This window comes from Bufo bufo, chromosome 2, assembly GCF_905171765.1.
Source record: "Bufo bufo chromosome 2, aBufBuf1.1, whole genome shotgun sequence".
Classification (NCBI taxonomy): domain Eukaryota; kingdom Metazoa; phylum Chordata; class Amphibia; order Anura; family Bufonidae; genus Bufo; species Bufo bufo.
The window spans coordinates 339,451,048-339,475,095 of NC_053390.1; the positions used below are offsets into that span (position 1 = coordinate 339,451,048).

The 24,048-nt window shown below is 48.4% G+C and overlaps 1 protein-coding gene across 1 annotated transcript in view; it reads right to left on the minus strand.

Moving 5' to 3' along the window:
- The window catches only part of VPS13A (vacuolar protein sorting 13 homolog A), a 269,928-nt gene that overhangs the window by 113,202 nt on the left and 132,678 nt on the right, over positions 1-24,048 (minus strand). Inside the window, 6 exon segments of the mRNA XM_040417055.1 lie at positions 7,104-7,248; positions 8,824-8,971; positions 10,951-11,258; positions 11,348-11,515; positions 11,617-11,720; positions 20,754-20,870. Of these exon segments, the coding sequence (XP_040272989.1) occupies positions 7,104-7,248; positions 8,824-8,971; positions 10,951-11,258; positions 11,348-11,515; positions 11,617-11,720; positions 20,754-20,870 (990 nt within the window).

The following is a 24,048-nucleotide window of genomic DNA, read 5'->3' on the forward strand; positions in this document are numbered from 1 at the left end:
GTATGCAGGCGCTAGAGAGAGTGAAAGAAAAACTAATTGTTAAAAAAAAAAAGGAAAGAAGCGATTTACTAGTGCAGGGATAGTGAGAGGAATAATTTCACAGGCAGGGAGAGTAATAGGAAGATCCTCATTGTGAAAAAAAGCAATTTACAAGTGCAGGGAAACATTACTTGGGGATCCAGATAGTCTCATAATACAGCTCTGTCATTCCAGCAATTAGTTATTGGGGTGGAAGTGCTATGTTGAAAAGCCTTTAGTGGCTTTTATCTGTGGAAAAAGATAAATATATATACGCAGGTCACTTTGGCTGTTAACTGCGCTGATATCATTTAGTGGCCTATTTTAATTCAATACGAGAAATATTTACGCAGGTCACTTTTGTTGTTATTGGTGCTAAAAGCGTTTATTGCCATATTTCTAGAGAAAAATAGACTACGTTTATATTTTCTGTTATTTGCGCTAAAAGCGTTTCTTGTCGTATTTCACTACAATATGAGAAAAATAGATGTAGTTCACATTTGGTGTTATTTGCGCTAAAAGTGTTTATTGCCATATTTCTAGAGAAAAAGAGAAAAATAGACTAAGTTCATATTTGCTGTTATTTGCGCTAAAAGCCTTTAGTGCCTATTTTAGTCTAATACGAGAAATATATACGCAGTTCACTTTTGCGGTTATTTACGCTGAAATAGTTTCGTTGCCAATTTCAAATCCTTTAATTGCCTATCTCAGTAAAAAAAATATATATATTTGGCGCTTTTAGGGGTGTTTTAATTTGCTTTTAATGTATTTAGTTCAGCTACAAGTATGTCAGACAGAGAAATGCCAGGCCCTGCACAGGGGAGTGTCAGAGGCGTAAATGATTCTGGCGCAGGCACAGGTCGCAGCAGAGTAAGGGGGCGTGGCAGCAGGGGTTTCTTCCTGAGGCCTCAGGTCCACATGTCAGCTAGCGGTCGTGTCTTGACCAGCAACCCAGCGGTTCTTGATTGGTTGACTGCATCTTCGACTTCGTCACAAGTGACAGCAGCACCAGCAGCCTGAGTCTAGAGTCACTGATGAGCAGCTTTCTTCACCAGCATAGTGAAGAAACTACTCACCAGCAGCAGCAGGTAGACCTGGAGCAGGACCTGAACCAGCAGGTGGCGGCATACTTTGACAGCACCCTGCCAGCCGTCATAGAAGATCCGCTGGACTACTGGGCAGCCAAACTGGATTTGTGGCCGCAACTGGCAGAGTTTGCCCTGGAAAAGCTGTCCTGCCCGGCAAATAGTGTGGCATCAGAGCGGGTGTTTAGTGCGGCGGAGACCATAGTTACCCCAAGAAGAACTTGCCTGTCCACCCAAAATGTGCAGAGACTTACTTTTGTCAAGATGAATCAGGAGTGGATCAGCCAGGATTTCCACCCACCAATGCCTGATGCATCAGATTAGATCATCCATCTCCACACTATGTCACCGTGCCACTCTGTGGTATCATGCTGCTGTTGCTGCCATGTCCACACTATGTCACAATGCCACTTTGTGGCCTCCTGATGCTGCCATGTCCACACTATGTTACCTTGCCACTCTGTGGTATCATGCTGCTGCTGCCATCTCAACACTATGTCACCTTGCCACTCTCTGGCCTCCTGATGCAGCCATATCCACACTATGTCACCATGCCACTCCTTGGTATCATGCTGTTGCTGTTGCTGCCATCTCCACACTATGTCACCTTGCCACTCTGTGGCCTCCTGATGCTGCCATCTCCACACTATGTCACTGTGCCACTCTGTGGCCTAATCATACTGCTGCTGTCAAATCCACACTTTGTCATTGTGCCACTCTGTGGCCTCCTGATGCTGCCGCCACCTCCAGAGCCTGTCATTGTGCCACTTGGTTGTCTCCTCATGCTGCTTCCACCTCACCACTATGTCATAGGGCCACTCTGTGGACTTCTCATGATGTTACCACAGCCCCCCCGCCCCTACCCTATGACGGGGTCGCTATTGTCCTTGTTTGGCCTTCTTGAAACCACCATTCATGTGACCTTTCTTCTGATCGGTCAGAAGGAAGTAAAAATGAGACGCACAACGGATCCTGTCTGTGTAGCAGCTGTAAGGCCTGTATGCTCGCATCAGAATTGGCTTATGATTTGGTAGCCAAAAGCAGGAGTGGGTACAAAACACAGAAGACATGCAAATATTACCTTCATGTGTCATCTCTGTTTTAGATCTACTCCTGTTTTTTTGGGCATTACCAATACTCATGGATTATTGAGCATATGCTGACCCAGTGAAGGCAGATGCTCCCCAGACAGGATCAGTTTTCTGTGGGTTATTGTTCTGACGGATCAGAGGAAGGGCAAAATAATCAGTGACTTCAACACAAACTTACTGCTGATACCCTCTCCCCTCTGTCAGGGGAGCTCTGCGTTTAATAGAACAGGTTCTGTAGATATCTATGTGGAATCATCTGCCGAGGGTGTAAAAGGAGTGCGCTTCTTCTTGACGTTAACATGGACCTGTAAGGCTGAGTTAATACTTGAGTTATTTGGTCAGTTTTGGCCCCGTGACTGCCCTACTAAGTGAAGTGTGCAGTGATTCTAATAGCGACGCCTGTCATCTGCATGTCATACTGACTGACAGTATTATTACTAACCCAGCACACTCCCTATGCGAGTTACTGCAAGGCACAGTGTTCTACACCCATATAAAGGCTCTATGCAGCCAGGAAATAGCCGTTTTTTTTATCGGGATTCATTGCGTAGCAAATTTTTGGGGAAAATTCGGCGAACCGGCCGAATCGAATTTTTGAGAAATTCGCTCATCTCTATCCCTTCGGTTAAGAGTAAAGCTTATAGTGCATTTTAGGTTCATCCTGAAATTTCACCCACAAGCCAAATATCTCTAACATTTTGTGAGTAGTGTAAGTAGTATAACTTTTAATTTTTGCAGTATTTGGCTATAAACCTTGGATAACGTTCAGCTGACAGCTATTCTTCCTAACACACATGCACCCTTGTCTCCTTTCTCCGGACATCTGCTGTAAGGGAATGGCCCAGACACAAGTATACACAAGACGGTTGGACAGTTGAGCTAAAAGCAGCAGGTTCAGCCGATGGTTATCTAGTGCGTGTGGCCAGCTTTGAATTCAAAGGAGGAAATAGGCTGGGACTCAAAAACGAGATTTTTGTGAACTCACCTGTAAAATCTCTTTCTCGCTTAGTTCATTGGGGGACACAGGACCGTGGTATAGCTGCTTGCTGGCACTAGGAGGCGACACTAGGCTGAAAAGTGATAACTCCTCCCCTGCCGGCTATACCCCCTCTAGCCTGGAGAGAGCATATCAGTTTGTGCCCAAGCAATAGGAATAGGAGAAAAAAAACATACGGTAAACAACCAATAACTGACCAATGTCAGTAGAACCGAACTAGAACTGAGGACCATACTGGCTCACCAACCGCCATCATTTGCGGCAAACAGAACCACTGGGTGGGAGCTGTGTCCCCCAATGAACTAAGAGAGAGAGATTTTACAGGTGAATTCACAAAAATCTTGTTCTCTCGCTTGTATCATTGGGGGACACAGGACCGTGGGACTTCCTAAAGCAGTCCACGGGGAGGGAAACAAATCACACGCCCATTACTCGAGGATGGGTAATCCACTGCCGCCTGCAAGACCTTGCTGCCCGGAGCAGCATCCGCCGATGCCTAGGAAGGCACCCAGTAAAACTTGGTGAAGGTGCCTGGAAGACCAAGACACTGCCTTCTACAACTGGAAAGCTAAAGCATGGGGTAGATGAACCCAAGAAGCGCCGACCGATGGTGGGTAGGCCATAACTCCGCTGGGCGGTGCCTTGCCCTAGGAGCGGAATGCCCAAGCAACTGTCAAACAAATATACCTGGAAACCATCCCTTTGGAGGCCGTCAGCTTTGACAAGGACCTCCAGGAAAAAAAGAAAAATTGGTAAAAGTCCGTACAACGGAAAGCGCTAGTTATGGACCAGCAAACCTCAGAGGCCAAATCACATGGCTGATGGAGAGCCCGCTCTTTATAATGTGAGGGAGAAAGAAGAGAAAACCATGTCTGAGATGACTTGGAAAGCAGCGACAACCTTCTGCTAAGAAAGAAGATACTGGGCGGAGCACTGCCTTATGCAAATGACAAAAGAAAAATGTACACTATCAACTCCGAAAACCGCCGGGTGGAAGATTCTGCCACCCGGACTGTCACCTTCCTAGAAATAAAAAGGAGAAGAAGACGTCCCAGAGGGAGGACCTGTTCCTCACTGAAACACCTCCAAACGATCCACAGGTCGTTTGGACGAAGCCGGCTCCCGGCCGCAACTGTGGAAGCAGAACCAAAATCCAGGTCCGCAGGATCCTCCTCTGGTTAAGAGAACGCCCCTTAGGAAGCGGTATATTGGTAGACCAATGCCCCTAGAGCCATAGAGGCTTGTGGTGAGACTTCTAGCGAGAGAAGCTGCTTGAGAAACCACAGAGAAAAAAATTCCTGAGCCAGGCATGCCCAACTGCAGGCCAAAGAAGCAATACCTCGGAGAAAGGTAAAAGTAAAACCGATGTGAGCATGATGGGAAGCCCCGTAAGTGACCATATATTGACAATGCGGAAACCCTGCCTGGAAGGGCAGATGACCAAGATGAGAGAAATACTCTTGCCTGGTGGAGTGCGATTACGACGTCCAACGCCCTCACCGTACCCGGGGAACCCTGGTCACGTGGAAAAAATAGAGATGGGAGGGACAGGAAAAGAAAAGGGTGTTCCGTTCCAGGAACGAAACCCCTACCAGCTGTGGCAAGGCGTGACAGACACCCGCTCTGCACGGCGTGGGGAGACACGTAGTCGACACCCGCGGAATAAACAGTGAAAGGAATGACCACCATCGGCTTGAGGTGACGTAGACAGTACTCATATCTGAAGAGAGGTAGCACTGATGGAATCACGGCAACAACTATTAGCACCCCAGTCCTGCTTATAATGGCAATCTAGTGTAGACGAGTTCCGCGGGACTAAACTACCCAGTAGAGCGCACCGAAGGTAGGTGCTGATCAGCTATGGCAATTACGCCCGAGTTGACGACAGAAGGACAACAGTTGTCAGAGCAACGGTCAATTATCGGTAGTGTAAACCATTAAGAGGCCAGGGCTAAAGCCCATTCCCATCTGAGACTGGCGCTCTACAGAATTTATTGGTAATGCAATACTCTGCCAGAGGAGGAGGCCATACAAGGGAAGCCACAAGAGTAATGCTAACGCCATACTCCAGCTGAGGAGGAGGCCACACCGTAGAGGTCACCGATTCCAGTGTCAGAAGAATATGAACTTCTACAGGACCATTCACCGGATTGTGCAGGTGGTGCTTAATCAACCAACGACCCAGGAGGGTGGATTGGAAACTTCCAGAGGTCCTCCGCTGGATTGCGCAGGAGGAGAATTATCAACCAAACGACCCCGGAGGGTGGATTGGGAACTTGAGGAGGTCCTCAATTGGATTGCACAGGTGGTGACATATCAACCAAACGACCCAGAAGGGTGGCCTTCAGATGTCCTCCACTGGATTTGCGCAGGTGGAGAATTATCAACCAAACGGCCCCGGAAGGCGGATTGGGAAACTGTGAGCGAACCTCCACTGTCCTGGATAGGACACGGGCCCAGTCTGGTACCACACCATCAGGGTGGTTCTGCGGTGATGTGGGCTGAGGGGGGCAGGACTACCTGTGATGCCCCCGCCACATGAACAAGAGGCAGGAAGGGGTTAAATTCCTTAAAATTAAGTTATTTGGCCTGCAGAGAGGAAACACCGGATAATCTGGTGCCGGCTGCAAAGAGGTGGCTTACCATAAAGGGTTACCCAGCTTTGAGGACCAGGGGCGAAGCTCAGTGGGCTCCTGGGGAGGGGGACAGCTAGGCGGGAAGAATTCGCGCCTGAGGGACAAACCCTCCCCCTCCATACCTGGAATGAAAGTTGCGGCCTTGTAGGCCGTAAAGCCGGGACAAAAAGTTTGGCGCACGGCCAACTGGGAAGTGCTGCCAGTCCGCTGAAAACAGAGAAACTTGGATCGGTGGGCGGGATGTGCCTGCTTGCGTCCACCGGCCGCGGGTGCCTATCCCGTGGGCCGCAAGAAACAGCGCGGGCCGAGAACAGGTAGGCCCGAAGTGAAGCCGGGGCCTAAATTTTCGGCGCCCGACCGACCGTTCATCGGGCGCCGATGTGAGACCCCCGGAATTATAGGAATGCGCCCTGTCAGATAGTGGTCGTAGGAGCCCACCCCTCAGGCCGGGAAGAATAGGCGCAGGCCGCAGGACCTAAGGAGCTAGATAGGGGAACCCAGGCCCCCAGACATGGACAGAGGCCCAAAACTTACATTGGGGGCTGAAGTAACATGGTGAGCTGAGAATACTTACCAAGTCCGGACTACTCACCCCATCTTCATCCTCTTCTCTTCACCGCTTCTCAGAGTACCAGCAGGGTCACCTCTTCAGTAGCTGGCACCCGAAGTGGCAGGAGACTGGAATGGCGGGGGGTTTCGCTGGATCCAGGGGACCCTTTGGCTGGCGGGAAACAGGGGAGCTGGGCTGCCCTGGTCCACTTTTTGGGGAGGGCGAGCGGTGAGGGAATCCGACACCGGTCTAGCTCCCAGGGTAGACAGAGGGGCAAGCGCCTCTGTTTCCCCTACCTAAAAGGGAAAAGATAAAACAAAAAACAAAAAATAAGAAAGGGAAGCCACCCTGCAAAAGCAGGGAGGTCTGCCTCCTACGACACTAAGCTAAAAACTGATATGCTCTCTCCAGGCTGGAGGGGGTATAGTCGGCAGGGGGGGAGTTATCACTTTTCAGCCTAGTGTCGCCTTCTAGTGGCAGCAAGCAGCTATACCACGGTCCTGTGTCCCCCAATGATACGAGCGAGAAAAGCAAATTATCATTTTATCTGTATTGATAGTTACCCTGAACATACTGCTTAAAATAATTCTGCAGGGTGAAGAAAAAACAAAACTATTTCGTAGGCTTAGTATTATTATAACCAGCTGGGCAAGCCAGTCATGATCTTTTTTTTAAACTCAAACAACATATTTGCTATTACACTTATAAGTTTTCATGTTAAGGTACCTGAGGCAACATGAGAAAGGCTGTTCCCACCACTGCTTGAATTTTCAGTTTTATTTTTCTCAGGATCAGACTTGTCTGATGTATCGCCTAGATTTTCATTCAATGTCCTGAGAATGATGGTCAAGTCTTCCTGCCCAAGAATAAGCTAAACAAAATACAGAACGACTGTCAGATTTGTAATAAAAGTAGTGTTTGTACATTACTTTGTGTGTAAATCATTTCCCACACTTTTTACCCATTTTTATACAATACAATAAAGTCACAAATTATGGCACACACGATATTTGCACCATAATTATTACAGTCCGGGAAAACCCCTTTCATTCTTATGAAAAGTATTTGGTGTGTCTGTGATGTACAGGCCAACCAATTAAATATGTAGGGTGTGTGTTCCTACACAGCAAAGAAGGTAGGTAGATTATCTGCCTGTGGGTAGCCCATATAGTCTATGTCTCAAAGGTCAGGCCTGAAAATAGCCATTCAGTTCCTGATATATTTTGCATAATGACACTCTGACTGGAGGGCCCCTTAAAGAGCATAAGCAATAAGACAAAACTAGTACACTATAGAAGGGAAGACTTATTATATTACCGAACACAGCTTACTTAGTGTTTTTACATAGCTTACAATGCCTAAAAAGTATTTTGGGTTTGCCCTTTTGCCAGTCAAGCAAATACCTAGTCTTTAGAAGAGAGTTATTTTCCACACTTTTTCCCAGGAAGCATTGCGTGTAAGACTCCATACAACAGCTGAGTGTACAAGGATTACCAATACTTTCCAAAAGTCTCTGGGTCCCACCACAGCAAAAATAAAAGTGGGTGTATATTAAGTGATGACCTATCCTCAGGAGAAGCCATCACTAGCTGATCCCGCCGATCAGGGGTCGAACACCGCGCAAAAGCTCTGGTGTCGCAAGCAGAAGCCTCTGTCTACATTGTAGTGAACTAAGCTTGTCACTGCAGCACTGCGCCCATTGAAGTCAATGGGAGGAGCGCTGTAGTGAAGCGCTCAGTTAGCTACAGTAGACGGAGTGGTCTGCTTCCAGCTGTGGAGCAATTGCCAGGGGTTGGGGGTGTTGGACTCCCACTGATCAGCTAGTGATGGCCTATTCTAGGGAAAGGCCATCACTTAATAAAGTGGACGACTGATTAAGCAAAATTCTATTAGTCTTATATAACATTCATTACTTACATCATGAATTTTGACATGAGTTTTAAAGGGCATCTGTCAGCAGTTTTGTACCTATGAAACTGGCTGACCTGTTGCATGTGCACTTGGGCGCTGAAGGCATCTGTGTTGCTCCCATGTTCATATGTGCCCACTTTAATGAGAAAAATGAGGTTTAAATATATGCAAATGAGTTTCCAGGAGCAACGGAGGCGTTGTCGTTGCACCTAGAGGCTCAGCTCTCTGCAACTGCCGCGCCCCCTGCATTTTGATTGACTTTAGGAGAAGTCAGGACAAGGTGTGATCACATTTCCACTGCCTGACCCTGTCAATCAAAGTGCAGAGGGCTTGGAAGTTGCAGAGAGCGGAGTCTCTAGGTGTATTGGTAACGCCCCCACTGCAGGCACATATGAACATGGGACCAACCCAGATGCCTTCAGCTGCTAAGCGCACATGTAACAGGTCAGGCAGTTTCATAGGTACAAATCTGCTGACAGATACCCTTTAATGCTATAATTCCAATTATAGTAACACTGCAGCAATTGAAACCTACATTCATCGGTTTGAGATTTCCAATTATTTTAATATCTGGAATATCACTGTACCAGGCAGCTGCCAAATTACGCTCAATTGTAATGTCCAAATTTAATGGCTGGAGCAGTTCTAGCTCTGAAACCAGGGATCCATTTTCAAACAAGGTTCTGAGAAAAAATAAATGTAAAAACCAAAAAAAATTAATTTTCATTTGGCAAAATTAATTTAGTTTTAGAGTTAACTCTCAGCAGATGGCATTACAAATATATCTGCATGTCGTTTTTGAACAACTGATACTATTGAAGGAAATGTGTCCTCAGAAAATGACTTATTGGTTAAATCACGTTTTTATGTTAAAAAAATGTTATAAGACATTTTTGGTGATGTTATTTTAAATTTTTCATATCACTATATCTATGTTTAAACAAAAAACATAAAATCCTGCAGTTTTCGCACAGGCCACTAAGCCCAATAATAGGTGCCAATTATTGGTCTGTACAGATCTCTTTACTGCAGTTACCTACTTATATATACACAGAAGTGATATCAGAGGGAGGATTAGAATGACAGATAAGACAGAACACTATATTCAAAAAGAAACATTTTTTTAATTAAAAAGAGAACAGCAGACCTGCAAAGCAGGGAGGTCTGCCTCCTACGAACACTAAGCTAAAACTGTTTTAGCTTAGCCCCTGTAGGAAGGGTATAGCTGAAGGGAGGAGATCACACTTTTGTGCTTAGTGTCGCCTCTTAGTGGCAGCAGCTATACCCATGGTCAAGCCTGTGTCCCCCAATGAGTCGGATGAGAAAAAATAATTGCAATCGGGAAATAAAAAGAGATTAGAAAAAAATGGTGTTACTATCTGGTTTTAAATGGCAGAGAAAAAAAATCTAGTGACTCATTTCCTTTAAGGCTTGTTCACCACCATTAGGAGCCTCTGACATTCAGTGCCATTTATTTTGTAAAATGGCAAACATTATTACAGAATCTGAAAGATCACATTATAAGTTAATAGGATCCACAGAGCACCGTTTTTGTCAGTTATATCAGAGGTCCTCATCCACTGAGCCGAGGACCAGTACCAGGCCGTGGATCATCTGGTAATGGTCCGTGGAGAGCACCGGAGGGAACTGGAACTATTGGCTCCTGGGCAATGATGCACGATGGTCGCAATGACATCATCGCAAACTCCTGTGCTGAGTCACAGGTTGTGTGATGACATCAACATGCTACCAGAGACCCGATGTAGAAGGTCACAATGACATCCGTTATCACTTATACCGTAACTCAAGATGCCGAGGCAGCAAGCTGGAAGATGCCTGCATTACAGACAATCAGAAGGAGATGAGTATTATATATTTTTTTGGGTTTGTGAACTGTACTGGGAGCACTATAGGGGGGGAAGTTGGGGGGTGGAGGCCACTACTGAGGGGCACTATATTTATGGGCAATAAAATTAAGGGGGCCACAACTGGGGGGCAATTTATGTCAAGACGCCTCTACTGGGGGGCATTATATGTAAAGAGAGCACTACTGGTGGGCATAATATGCAAAGAGGCCACTACTGGAGGACATTAGTAAAGAGGCCACTACTGATTGGCATATCTGAAGAGGGCTCTACTGGGTGGCATTATATGTACATTGGGCATTATATCTACTGGGGCCTAAATGGGGATGATTACTAAATAGGGGCATAAAAGGAGGCATTAATACTAAATAGGTGTGTTTAATTATGCAGAAACAAGTTGTGGTCAGGAGACGTCATCAGTGTGATCTGCGCAAGACTAAGAAAAAAAGAAAAGAGAACAAATCCATTCAGAGGAGACATCGCCTGTAAGTCACTGAGTGTGGGCCTAAACAGGATTATTAATTACTGTGTTTTGTTATGTGTGTGATTTAACGCCAAAACCACCAACACCGCCGTCAGTCCGCGGGAAAATTGTCTTGTGTGAAACCGGTGACTGGTACTAAAGATGCTAAAGCACCCCTGAGTTATATGACAGATCCCTCAAATATGTAATTCTGTTTTTCCTTCCCCCATGAAGGAAATGTGTACATAGCCTTACATGATCCAGTGTGGTAGTTACACAAGAAGCATGAACACAAATATGCAGCAGGGAAATATGAATTGTTTTATCTACAAACCTGTATAACTTGAGATCACTCAGTTTCACCATCATACAGTCAATCACAGGAGGAAGACTACTGCGAATTTTTGGCGCTACAATCGAAAAATGGTTCTTTATGTTGATGAGACCTAAATCTGCAACGAGTACATTTGTAGATGTAGATGACTGTGGCACAATCACAACAGGGGCTTTAATGTTAATGTCCAAGGCAAGTCGGAAACTGTGCTGGGCCAGCTCTTTCACGCCACTGGCAGCTATTTCGGCGGCATGGACTGTGGCTTCAGTTAACGCTTCCTTAGCTGCCTGAAAGTTGTTTATGAAGGCCTACAAGAAATTAGACGAAACTGCTATTGGACAACCAACATACAATCACTTATGTAGAATAGTTCAAAAGAAAACCAAAGATGATTTACCAGAAGAGCTGAAACAAATTTGTTGACAAAGATGACTTGTATGCACCCCACTGTCAGGGTGATTGCACTGTCCACTATGTTCATATCACTGTAAGAAGCACCTTCAGTAGCACCAACGTAAGACACCATTTTAAAACTAAAGACTTCTTTTCCCGTAATGTAAACAGCCTGAAAAAGTTCAATTAAAGGACATATAAAGTGAGACAATATATGTAATTGTTTAACACCACATTGACAAATTTCACAACAAACCATTCAATCTCACATACCTTTTTATATCGGGCATCGCAATCAGAATCAAGGATGACAATATTTTTTAATTTTGCCAGCACATCCATTGATGTCTTCTTCATCACCACTTCAGAATCCAGTCCTATAATAAAAAGCTTGCGTAAGAAGAAATGTGACATGGCCCCTTTTATTTACTGTACAGGCAACTAGCACTAGGAAAAAACGAGATTTTTGTATAACTTACCAGTAAAATCTCTCTCGCTCTTTCCTTGGGGGACACAGAAGACCTTGGGTATAGCTCATCTCCCTAGTAGGCGTGACACTAAGTGAAAACTGTTAAGCCCCTCCTCCAGCAGCTATACCCTCAGCCTGGAGAGAGAGACTGCCAGTTGTGTGTCCAAGTAGTGAGAAAAGGCAAAGTCCAAAAGTGGAACCAACAAGCCAACTACCCAACGGGTAAAACAAACTCGGAAACCGTGCAGAGAAGAACAAAGAATGGGTGGGTGCTGTGTCCCCCAAGGAAGAACATAGAAAGAGATTTTACTGGTAAGTTATACAAAAATCTTGTTTTTCTCGCCCAGTTTCCTTGGGGGACACAGAAGACCTTGGGACGTTCAATAGCAGTCCAAGAGGGGAGGGACCACAGCACCAAGGCGAAGCACCCGAAGGCATCAAGAAACCGCCGCCTGCAGACCAGGCGGCCCAAGGCAGCATACGCCGAAGCCCGAGTATGCACCCTGTAGAACTCGGTAAGGTGTGCAAGGAAGACAGTGACCGCCTTGCACAAATGCATGGCCGAAGCCTAATGCCTCCGACCCAGGAGGAAACCGACAGCTCTGGTGAAATGAATGGTGACACAAAAGCAGAACCCTGCCCTTGGTGCGGCAACCACAGCAATAGCCACTCTGAGAAGCGGAGGAAGCCACCTGGAGGCCGTCAACCCTTTGCGTGGACCTCCTGGAAACACAAGAGACCGAACGTCGACAAGAGTCAGAGATCTCCAAGTAAAAACTGCAAGGCCCAAACAACGTCCAATCGGTGAAGTGTCCGTTCCCGGGGGTGGGAAGGGAGGACGACTGCTCGATGAGAATGAAAGACAAAACACCAACCTTTAGAAGGAAGGAAGAGACGGAATGGAGAACAGCCCTGTCCTGGGGAAAGACAGAAGGCTCGGAACAAGAAGGGCCGCCACTCAGGCACCCGTCAGAGACACGATGGCTACAGAAACACAACCGTACAGAACAGAAGTAGTAGAGAGAACTTCTGTAACGGCTCCAAGTGCAAGATTGAGCGCCAAGAGCCCAGTATGTAGTTCCCAGGGCGGTACCGGAGGGCAGCACAAAGGAACCCAAGAGCCGCTCCACGGAAGAAGGTCCAGACAGGCCCAGAGGGCCGGGGAACGCTGAAAGAGGAAGGACAGCGCTGACACCTGATACTTCAAGCGACAGAGTCCCAGTCCCAGGTCCAGGCCGGACTGGAGAAAGACAGAACCATGGAGAGAGAAAGGTAGAGTGGGGGAACGCCCAGCTTCCCACAGAACCCCAGGTAAAAACCTAAGTCCTACAACAGATCCTGACGAACACTGGCCAGGAGGCGAACACTAGCGAGCCCACTAGAGATCGCCTGGGCAAGCGGGTGAAAACCCAATGATCAGGCGCAGTCCAGTAACACGGGCTAGAACGGTCGGTAGAACTGGTCCCGTCGGCCCCCGAGCAAAGTTGTCCCGTATCCCACCCGGAGTGGGGGAGCAGAAGGACAAACGGACAGGAACCGAAGGGTCCGCCCAGCAACCGCCAGATGCCAGGACAAGACAGGCTAAAGCCCAAGCTGATGTAGCCACCACAGGAAGACGGACTACAGTCCTGGTGTGGGAGATCTAAAGACAATCTTGACCAAATGGTAGTCCTCCCAAGTTACCGAGAAGGTAACTCCATAGCAGAAACATTGCCTAGAATGGAAAAAACGCAATCTGCACCCAGCGGGAGGACAGAACGCGGTAGACCAGGTAACTAGGCACACAGCTAGTACAGCCAGTGTGGACAAGGGGGACTCAAAAGGAACACCAGAACCATCCACATGAACAACCATGCTCTCTCCAGAGGGAAGGGCAGTGAAGGACAGCTCTGAAGCGTGGCCGGAACAGAAGCCACATCGGAGTGATCTGTACCGAGTGGGAGCCAAACAGAGCCGGCGAGAAAAGGCAGTCAAGACAGAGGCCGGCATAACACCCTCCAACCGAAAGGGGGAGTGGGCAACAGAGAAACCATAAGACAGCTCAAAAGCAGAACACCGCTACACTGAGACGCCCGGTTCACCGCCTCGCAGAAGGCGAATACCCTGAAGAACCCAAGGTGGAGGTCCTCCGGACCTGGGTAAGCGAGCACCCAAGAGAAGTTGGGTGACCTTCCCAAGAAGAGCGGCCCGAACCTGGTAGCAGATCAGACTGAAGCACCGAGGGCGCCAACCGGAAAGAATCATACCACACTGCACCCGAAGAGGAGGAAATAGTATTAGGCGAGGGGACCGTAGTCCCGCCAGAGCCAACATAAAATGCGAAGGGTGCTGCAGACAGCACTCTCGACCATGTGACCACTAGCGCAGGGAAACAATGCCGCGGGAGGACGAATGGGTACGTATCTAGGAACCACGAACACTCCCGGGCGGAAGGGCCAACGAAATGAATGAGTACCACCCAGCTCGGTGCAGTAGCGAGCAGTAGAGCCCATCTACTTAAATATAAGGTATTCATTTGTTGCTTATTGGACAACACCTTAGGCTTACACAGGTGGACAGAATGATCTCCTTAGAGAATAGTGCAAGGCTTGCTGCAAACACCGTCTCCCAAGAGAAAAAGTATGTCGCAGGAGGAAAGGAGGCATACGTACGAGTAGCCCCGTAAGCAGTGAGAAGGCCAACCCACCTACGGGACGAGAAGGCATACACGGCCCAAACAACGCACAAGAACGTCCGCTCACTACAAAAATATCACTCAGCGAAGAGGGCCAGTCACAGAGTGCCACAGTATCTACGGAAGTGCAAACTGAAAAGGAGTTATGCACAAGACTAGTATGGTATGCGATGGAACGCAAACTGACCGCCCCGAAAGGGGGGGAAATGTACCTGGCAAACTGCAGTCAGCAAGAGTGCAAAGGCCCACCCCAAAAAGGGGGTGATGCCCAAGGTCATACCTACGTCAGAGAAGTAGGGCATACCATACTTCGCCCAGAAAGGCGCCATGCACATGGCCACACAGTATCCAGCAGGAACGCAGGAGGTCCACCTAGTGAAAAGGGGGACATGCACAGGGCTATCCTAGCATTAAGTGAGTGTGCAACAATTCACCCAACACCGAAATTTCGTGAGAGTGTAACTACTCCACCAATGAAGGTGGAACATGAGCAAGTCCAGCACAGCACATACAAGGACAGCCTTGAATCTCGTGAGCGTGCAAAATTCCGCCCATGGAATGAGGGGTGGTCACGCACAAGGCCAGCACGTATCCAATGGGAGCGCAAGCGTTCCACCTATGTTAGAAGGCCATGCTCAAGGCCAGCAACGTATCCGGTGAGAGTGTAGTATGCGCCCAGAAAGGAAAGGGGGGGGGGGTCATGCACATGGCCAGCATCGCATCCAGGGAGAGTGCAAGCAGTCGGTGAGAATGTGTGTATTTCACCTGAGGAGGCATGCCCATGGCCGGCAGCGAATCAGTGAGGCGTATACACCGCCCACGAAGAGGGGTCATGCATATGGCCGCAGCGGACAGAGAGAGTGCAAGCACCCCGCCATGTATCGGGTTCATGCACCTGGCCAACAACGTACCAGGGGAGAGAACAACCAACGACCGAGGGAGTGTATGTATGCCGCCACCAGGGAAGGAGGCATGCCCAAGGCCGGCAGTGAATCCAATGAGAGTGCATCATACCGCCTATGGAAGGTGGTCATGCACATGGCTGGCAGTGAATCCAGTGAGAGTGCCGAATGCTGTCCACAGAAGGGAGTCATGCCTATGGCAGGCAGCGAATCCAGAGAGAGTGCAGCGTTCCGCCTAAGGAAGAGGGTCGTGCACATGGCCAGCACCGTATCCGGTGAGAGTGCAGTATTCCGCCTAAGAAAGGGGGTCATGCACATGATCGGCAACGAATTCAGTGAGAGTGTAGCGTTCCGCCTATGGAAGGGGGGTCACGCACATGGCGGCAGCGAATCCAGTGAGAGTGCCAAGTTCCAACCTATGAAGGGGGTCGTGCACATGGCCAGCACCGTATCCGGAGAAGAAACTGCAGTAGGCCCGCCCAATGAAAGGGGGATCATGCACAAGGCCAACCCGCAGTTAGGGAGAGTGCAGTATCCCGCCCAGGAGGGGGGTCCTGCACATGGCAGGCACCATAACTGGAGAGGGTGACGAATGCTGCCTACAGAAAGGGCCGCATGCACTTGACCAGCGCCGTAGCGCGGAGAGGGCAAGAAACCGCCTAGAATGACCCTGGCAGCGCCGCAGCCGGGGAGCGCGACAACAAGCCGCCTATGGAAGGGGGGCATGTATACAGGCAGCACTCTGAGATGAGGCTGCAGCGTCCTGCGCAGCCCACAAGTCATATATATAATAAATAATTAATTAATTTATTTTTTATTTTTTTTATATAACACAGCCTCACTGAGGCAGAAAGGGGAGCCACCTACAGGGGCACAGATTCTCTGAGAAGCAGGAAAAAAGGGGGGGGGGCAGCCATACAGGCCCATCGGAAGCCGGCCTGTACCCAAAGGGTTAACAGGGATCCGGCCTGGGGGGCGGCACTGCGATCCTCTGGGGGCGGGGGAACCTCCAGGCGGGAAGAATTCGCGCCTGGAGAAGTTCCAGCCCCATACAACAGAGGCCTGAATTTTGCGGCCTAGTAGGCCGTGAAGCCGGGGCCTAAATTTTTAGCGGCGCCCGGCTGACCAGGGCCGCACAGTATTTAAAGTACCGGCCGGGCCTACGGAGCGGCACATACCGGCCGCGGGTGCCCACCCCGCGGGCCGGAAGAGCCGGGGACCCGGATAGAGCGGGATCGCGGCCGCGAAGTGGAACAAAATTTAGCGGCGCCCGGCCGACCGGAATGTTCCGACGGTCGGCCGGGGGCTGTTGAGGCATAGCGCTCATTTGCAGGCCGCGGTGCCCACCCCGCTGTCCGGAAGCGAGGACCCTGCACCCGGCAGCCATTTCACCCCTGGAGCGGGCCCCTGGCCTAGAACAGCGCTCCATATGGCTGGCAGCCACAACCACCTTGCCCTTGGACTGGTGCCCGTGAGGGTAAAGGAGGGTCAGGGGCAGCAAGGCGCGGGCCCTCTGGCCCTGAAGCAGTGGCCGGTAAGAGGGAGGAGGACCCTGAGACTGGGTCTGTGAGGGTGGGACGCCTGCATAACCCCTCCGTCAGGGGCAGCTAGGTGCGGACCTCTGCAGCTCCCCAGGCATTCTTCTTGCAGGGAGAAGGGTGCCAATGTCCTATGGAGGGGAGGAGAGGGAGCAGAATGTCGCCCTGCGGCAGCCCAGGCGCCAGCCTAGGTCTAGCAGGGACAGAAGGATCCAGAGGCCCAGTATGGGGGTCAGGCACGCAGGAGACCGGGGTGGGGGAGGAGGGGGGACGTAGGGCTGGAGAAGCCAATCTCTCACCATAGCCGTCTTCACCCTCGGTCCGTTCCAGCAGGGTCGCCCCTTCAGCTACTGGCACCATAGTGGCAGGACGCTGGAAGAGGGACTTGGCGTGCGGGCGACCCTTACGCTGGCGGGATGCAGGGGAGCTAGGCTGCCCTGGTCCCCCTTGCCTTCTGTGGGGGAGGCAGCAGTGCGGGTGACCAGCACTGGCGCAGCTCAACCCCGGGAGAAGCAGAGAGGTCTAGTGCGTCTCTGTTGTCCCTGATGATCTGAAGAAAAAGAAAAGAAAAAAGGTAAAAATCAAAACTAAAAACCAAACAGGAGAAAAACGGCCCTGCAGAGCAGGGAGTGTCTTGCCTCCTTGGACACTAAGCAAAAACTGTCAGTCTCTCTCTCCAGGCAGAGGGTATAGCTGATGGAGGAGGGGCTTAACAGTTTTCACTTAGTGTCACGCCTCCTAGGGAGATGAGCTATACCCAAGGTCTTCTGTGTCCCCCAAGGAAACTGGGCGAGAAAGTAGGAAAAAATAAGGAGCTTGTTCATACTGTAGACTTCATATCAGACACTAATGTACAGCGGTCTATAATCAGATAGTTGATCAACTAGCTGAGGTGAACAGGAACGTTATTAGTGTGGAGGGAGAGAATTCATAACTTAAAGGGGTTGTCCAGGCTTTTTAATATTGATGACCTATCCTCAGGATAGGTCATCAATATGAGATCCTCAGGGGTCCGACACCCGGGACCCCCGACGATCAGCTGTAGGAGGAGACAGCGGGCGCAGTGTGCATGTGTCGTCTCCCTTCTCTCTTCCTGTCCGCTGCTGTATGTCTATAGGATAATATTAAAAAGCCCAGACAACCTCCTTAAAGGGATTGTCTCACTTCAGCAAATGGCATTTATAACGTAGAGAAAGTAAATACAAGGCACTTACTAATGTACTTTGATTGTCCATATTGCCTACTTTGCTGGCTAGATTAATTTTTCCATCACATTATACACCGTTCCTTCCCAACAATCACTTGCTCATCAGTGGAAGTGACCTCTACATTTACATGCAGCGATCACCTCCGCATTATGGGGAGGAGCTATTGCTAATGCCATCGCGCAACCCTATAAAGAATCATTATTTGCTGGCAGCAGAGTGCCATTTAGATGGAAGATCTGCTGCTGGCAAACAATGTTTTAGGTGACCACATGAACGATCCAATTACTGGATGAATGAGCATAATGAGAGTAATCGGTGACACTTTTAAGGCCTCATGCACATGACCATAGTTTTGGTCCGCATCCTATCCACATCTTTAGCAGATTGGATGCAGAGCCATTCATTTCAATAGGGCCCCGTAAAGTGCTGTCCGCATCTGTATTTCTATTCCTCGGCACCCGCGAAAAAAATAGAACATGTCCTATTCTTGTCCGTTTTGCAGACAAGAATAAATATTTGTAACATAGTGCAGGACCTGCAGAAGGGAAAATGCATGATGTACACGGCCAATATACCGTGCAGACCCACAATTTACAGACCGCAAAAACGGATAGGGTTGTGTGCAGGAGGCCTTACACTGGCATATCATGGCTAACTAGGTTCTGACTAAAGATTGTTAGTGATGATATGCCCAATGCTCGTGCAGTGTAAAGGGGCCTTTAGAAACTACTAGACTTTCCTAGAGCCACTTATCTCAATGGAAACACAGCACTGAATAGGAATAAAACTTCTTGATCTAATTTCCTTACCAAAGATACAGGCTGCCCCCATAGACACTGGAGTCATGTCCGCTTAAAAATGTATAATCAGCAGCCAACATTTATACCGTAGACAGAATTCCACCCTGGAGACTCCAATATCTTGTATGTAACTATATGCATTTCGCTGCATTAAAGGGAATCTGTCACCAGTTTTATGGTGTCCTAACTAAGAGCAACATAAACTAGTGACAGATCCCTTAGCTAAATGCTGGGTCACTTTCTTTAACTGACTCTTGTACTGAACAGCTTCAGCACATGCCAATGAGCCCCCATATTCATGAGCTCACTGTTCTCCCAGCCCACCTGTTGCTGATTCATATGGAAAAAAAACATGTCAATCAGCAGCAGGTGGGCGGGGACAGCGGGGGGGCTCATGAATATGGGGGCTCACTGGCATGCGCTGGAGCTGTTAGAACCTAGCAGCAGACTGGTGACTTATTCCCTTTAACCCTCACAAGCACCTGGCCAATTTTGGCATTTGTTCATCCCCGCCATCCAAGAGCCATAACTTATTTTATTTTTCAGACTACATAGCCATATGCATACTTTTTAATGTATTTATTCATGTAATGTTCCATATATTAAAAACAAACACAGTTTTGTGATTGTTTTTTTGGGTTTTGTTCTTACGGAGTTGAATGGGCAGGTTAATACAGTAATAGAAGTCTCAATTTGGCTCTTTGCTTACTTTTTATTCAATTTTTTATTTCAGAAGTGAGCCGACCAAAAACTGGAATTCTTTTACATTGGTGATACCACTTATGCTTATTTTTTATATGATAAATGTGAAAACGTGTTTCTTTTGAAATATTAATATTTGTGGGTATTTTTAATGAATTTTTAAAAGTTCACTGAGGTTAATATAAACACTAAACAAGTTAATCAATTATGCTTATTTAAAAAACAAACAAACGGGGAGAAATGCTGTAAAGAAATAAACAAACATTGTTGCCCATTGCAACCAATCAGATTTCACCTTTCACTTTCCAAAGCTCTTACAAATGTAAGGTGGAATCTGATTGGTTCCTGTGGGCAACTATGCCAGTTTTCCTTTACAACAGTTTTGATAAATCTCCGCCAGTCTCTGAGCACTCTATGAGTTTGGCACTATGTGTGCATGCCTAAACAGCTACATATGGCTGATAGCTGCTCTGTAGCAAAAAAGAACTTCATCAACATAAGGCTACTTTCACACTGCCGTTTCAGGGTCCGCCTGTGAGATACGTTTCAAGGCTCTCACAAGCGGTCCCAAACGGATCAGTTTAGCCCCAATGCATTCTGAATGGATGCGGATCCATTCAGAATGCATCAGTTTGTCTCCGTTCCGCCTGGCGGTTCGGAGCCATGTGGATGCGTCCTGACTTACAATGTAAGTCAATGGGGACGGATTCGTCTACATTGACACAATATTGTTGTAATTGTAAACGGATCAGTCCCCCATTGACTTTCAATGTAAAGTCAGGACGGATCCGTTTGACTTACACTTAGACTTTTTTAGACTAAGTGTATGCAGACGGATCCGTACTGAACGGATACCATCATTTGCATTTATAGGTGCGGATCCGTCTGTGCAGATACCAGACGGATCCGCACCTAGCGCAGGTGTGAAAGTAGCCTTACCTGTAATAAAAGGGTAGTTTGCTGTTAAGGGGCAAATTCTCTATTTTTCAGCAAATCTCAGTGAATAAGAATATTATGTCTTTTCACTTGCATTGCTCATTCAAAACTTCAGAGTTATATTCTTTATGGCATTGGTACACACCTCTGCAATGTACATAAAATAAATTTGAAACTTTACCTTCAATACTTATTTCCGATATTTTACATTCCCGTTCTTGAATGAAAACACGAAGGCATGCCAATTGCGCACGTACATGTAGGCTTATGACGTCATCATATTTCGATTTTTTAAGTGCTGGAATAGATATAAATAATATAATGAAATAGGACAGCAGTGTAAGTACTAACACGCCATATCATGAAATAGGGGTGGGCGATATAGGCGATATGCAATATAAATTTGTGCCACGATATGGATTTTGTGCATATCGCCTATATCGCCGGACCGCGATATGACCACGGAGCGGTAGTGAATGATCGCGCTCTCGGCACGCACCATGTTCTCCTGAGCCGGCACAGTGGAGAAGGAGGGAGTCCCTCCCTCCCCACTGTGCGCGGCTGCCGCTTGCCACCAATAAGAACAGGGTAGGAGGAGGGGAGGGACTGTGGCCACTGCGCCACCAATGAATGCCTGAATACCAACGGAGCGTTCATGTGCCGGCCATATCCCGGCCCCTATGACTGCACGCTGCGATCCGCTGCAATTAACTCCTCAGTTGAGGGGTTAATCGGGCGGATCACAGCGTCCTGTCAGAGGTCGGGTGCCGGGAATGTTCTTCAGTCTCTGCATTGGTGGCAGTGGGCAGTTCCGATCGGAGTCCTAGCAGTGTAATGCTGGGGCTTCAATCGGTTACCATGGCAGCCAGGAGTCCCGCTACTGAAGTCCTGGCTGCCATGGTATGTTAGTGAGCAGCATTATACTCACGTGCGCCGTGGCTGCCGGTCGCTCCTTCTTCTGTCTGTGCGTCGCATTGCTAATGCTTATAGCACAGACCTATGAGAAGAAGGAGCGCCCGGCGGCCACGGCGCACGTGAGTATAATGCTGCTCACTAACCTACCATGGCAGCCAGGACTTCAGTAGCGTCCTGGCTGCCATGGTAATCGATCGGAGCCCCAGCATTACACTGCTGGGACTCAGATCGGAACTGCCCACTGCCACCAATGATGGGGGGGAGGAGGAGGACCCTGCGGCCACTGCCACCAATGATTAATACTGGGGGGGGGGGGGGGGGGGGTTTGAGTTACCAGAGGGGGCTGATAAGAGGGAGAGGCTGGGGGGCACATGAGAGGCTGATCAGGGGCTGGGGGGCACATGAGAGGCTGGGGGGCTGATCAGAGCCTGGGGGGCGGATCAGAGGCTGGGGGGCACATGAGAGGCTGGCTGCCATGGTCAGCTCCCTGCTGTTGTGTGCACAAAGCACAGGGCAGCAGGGAGAGTGTAAAGTCCTATTCACCCTAATAGAGCTCTATTAGGGTGAATATGACAAGGGTTCTAGCCCTTAAGGAGGCTAATAGTTATTAAATAAAAAGTAAAATTTAAAAAAAGTTTAAACACCCCCTCCAAATATAGAAAACAATATATCGCGATATATATCGCATATCGCACATGCTTAAAATTATATCGCAATATAGATCTTAGGTCATATCGCCCATCCCTATCATAAAATCAACATAAATTAAAATAAAAGATTAGACTTCAACTTTAAATTAATGATGTATTCAATGCAAAAACAGCGCTTTAATAGGATCCCTTGTTAAAGTCCCCCATCGTCATGCTCATGAAGCAGAGCCAACTTCATAAGAAATAATTATAAGATGTACACTTGAAATGTAAACCATAAAACACATTTAAAGTAAGAATCCCATTGGGTAGGGGGTTTAAATTTATAGAATTTTTTGCTACTTTTTAAAGGGCTTCAGTCAGTCCACTAAACCGTTTTTTTTTTTTTTTTTTTGCTTGATAATAACCCCTACACTGCGATTTATCCATACATAAGTAAAAACGAGATTTTTGTATAACTTACCAGTAAAATCTCTTTCTCGCTCTTCCTTGGGGGACACAGGAAACCTTGGGTATAGCTCATCTCCATAGGAGGCGTGACACTAAGTGAAGACTGTTAAGCCCCCTCTCAGCAGCTATACCCTCAGCCTGGAGCGAGCGACTACCAGTTATGTGCCCAAGTAGTTAAAACAAAGGCAAGGATCAACCAAATTAACACCAACAAGTTAAAACTCCCGTCAGGGCAACCAAAACAATGGGTGGGTGCTGTGTCCCCCAAGGAAGAGCGAGAAAGAGATTTTACTGGTAAGTTATACAAAAATCTCGTTTTCTCGCCCAATTCCTTGGGGGACACAGGAAACCTTGGGACGTTCAAAAGCAGTCCACAAATAGGGAGGGACCACAACCCAAGATGAATTAAACCACCGCAGGTATCAAGAAACTGCCGCCTGCAAGACCAGGCGGCCCAAAGCAGCATCCGCCGATGCATAAGTGTTCACCTTGTAGAACTTGGTGAAAGTGTGCAAAGAAGACCAGGTGGCCGCCTTACACAATTGTTCAGCCGAAGCTCGATTCCGCTGAGCCCAGGAAGCCCCGACCACTCTGGTAGAATGAGCGGTAACACCAAAGGGCGGTTCCCTGCCCTTAGCACGGTAAGCCTCAGCAATAGCCATCTTGATGAAGCGGGCAATAACCACTTTAGATGCCGCCAGCCCCCTGCGCGGACCCTCCGGAACCACAAATAGAGAATCCGAGCGCCGCAAGGGTCTAGTTACATCCAAGTAGATCCTCAGAGCCCTAACAACATCCAGACGGTGAAGATCCCGTTCCCGAGGATGAGACGGGGACGGGCACAGAGAAGGAAGGACAATATCTTCATTCAGGTGAAAAGCGGACACCACCTTCGGAAGGAAGTCCGGAACCGGGCGGAGAACCACCTTGTCCTGGTGAAAAACCAAGAGGGGTTCTACGCAAGAAAGTGCCGCCAATTCAGACACACGCCGAAGAGACGTGATGGCAACGAGGAAAAAAACTTTGCAAGACAACAAGCGAAGGGAAACCCTGCGCAGAGGCTCGAAAGGAGAAGATTGGAGAGCCGTCAGCACAACATTAAGATCCCAAGATGGAACGGGAGCGCGATACGGGGGAGCATAGTGAGCAACCCCCTGAAGAAAAGTCTTAACTGGACCGAGCGGAGCCAGAGGTCGCTGAAAAAGGATCGAAAGCGCTGAGATCTGACCCTTTAGGGTACTGAGACCCAAACCCAAGTCCAGACCAGACTGCAAGAAGGATAAAATCGTGGGGAGAGAAAACCGAAGGGGATGAACATCTAAGGTCTCGCAGAAATTCAAATAGGCCCGCTAGGTTCGGTAATAAATCCTGGACGATGCCGGTTTACGCGCACGAATCATGGTACGGATCACGTCAGCAGAAAACCCCCGCCGCGTTAGGACCGCGGTTTCAATAGCCACG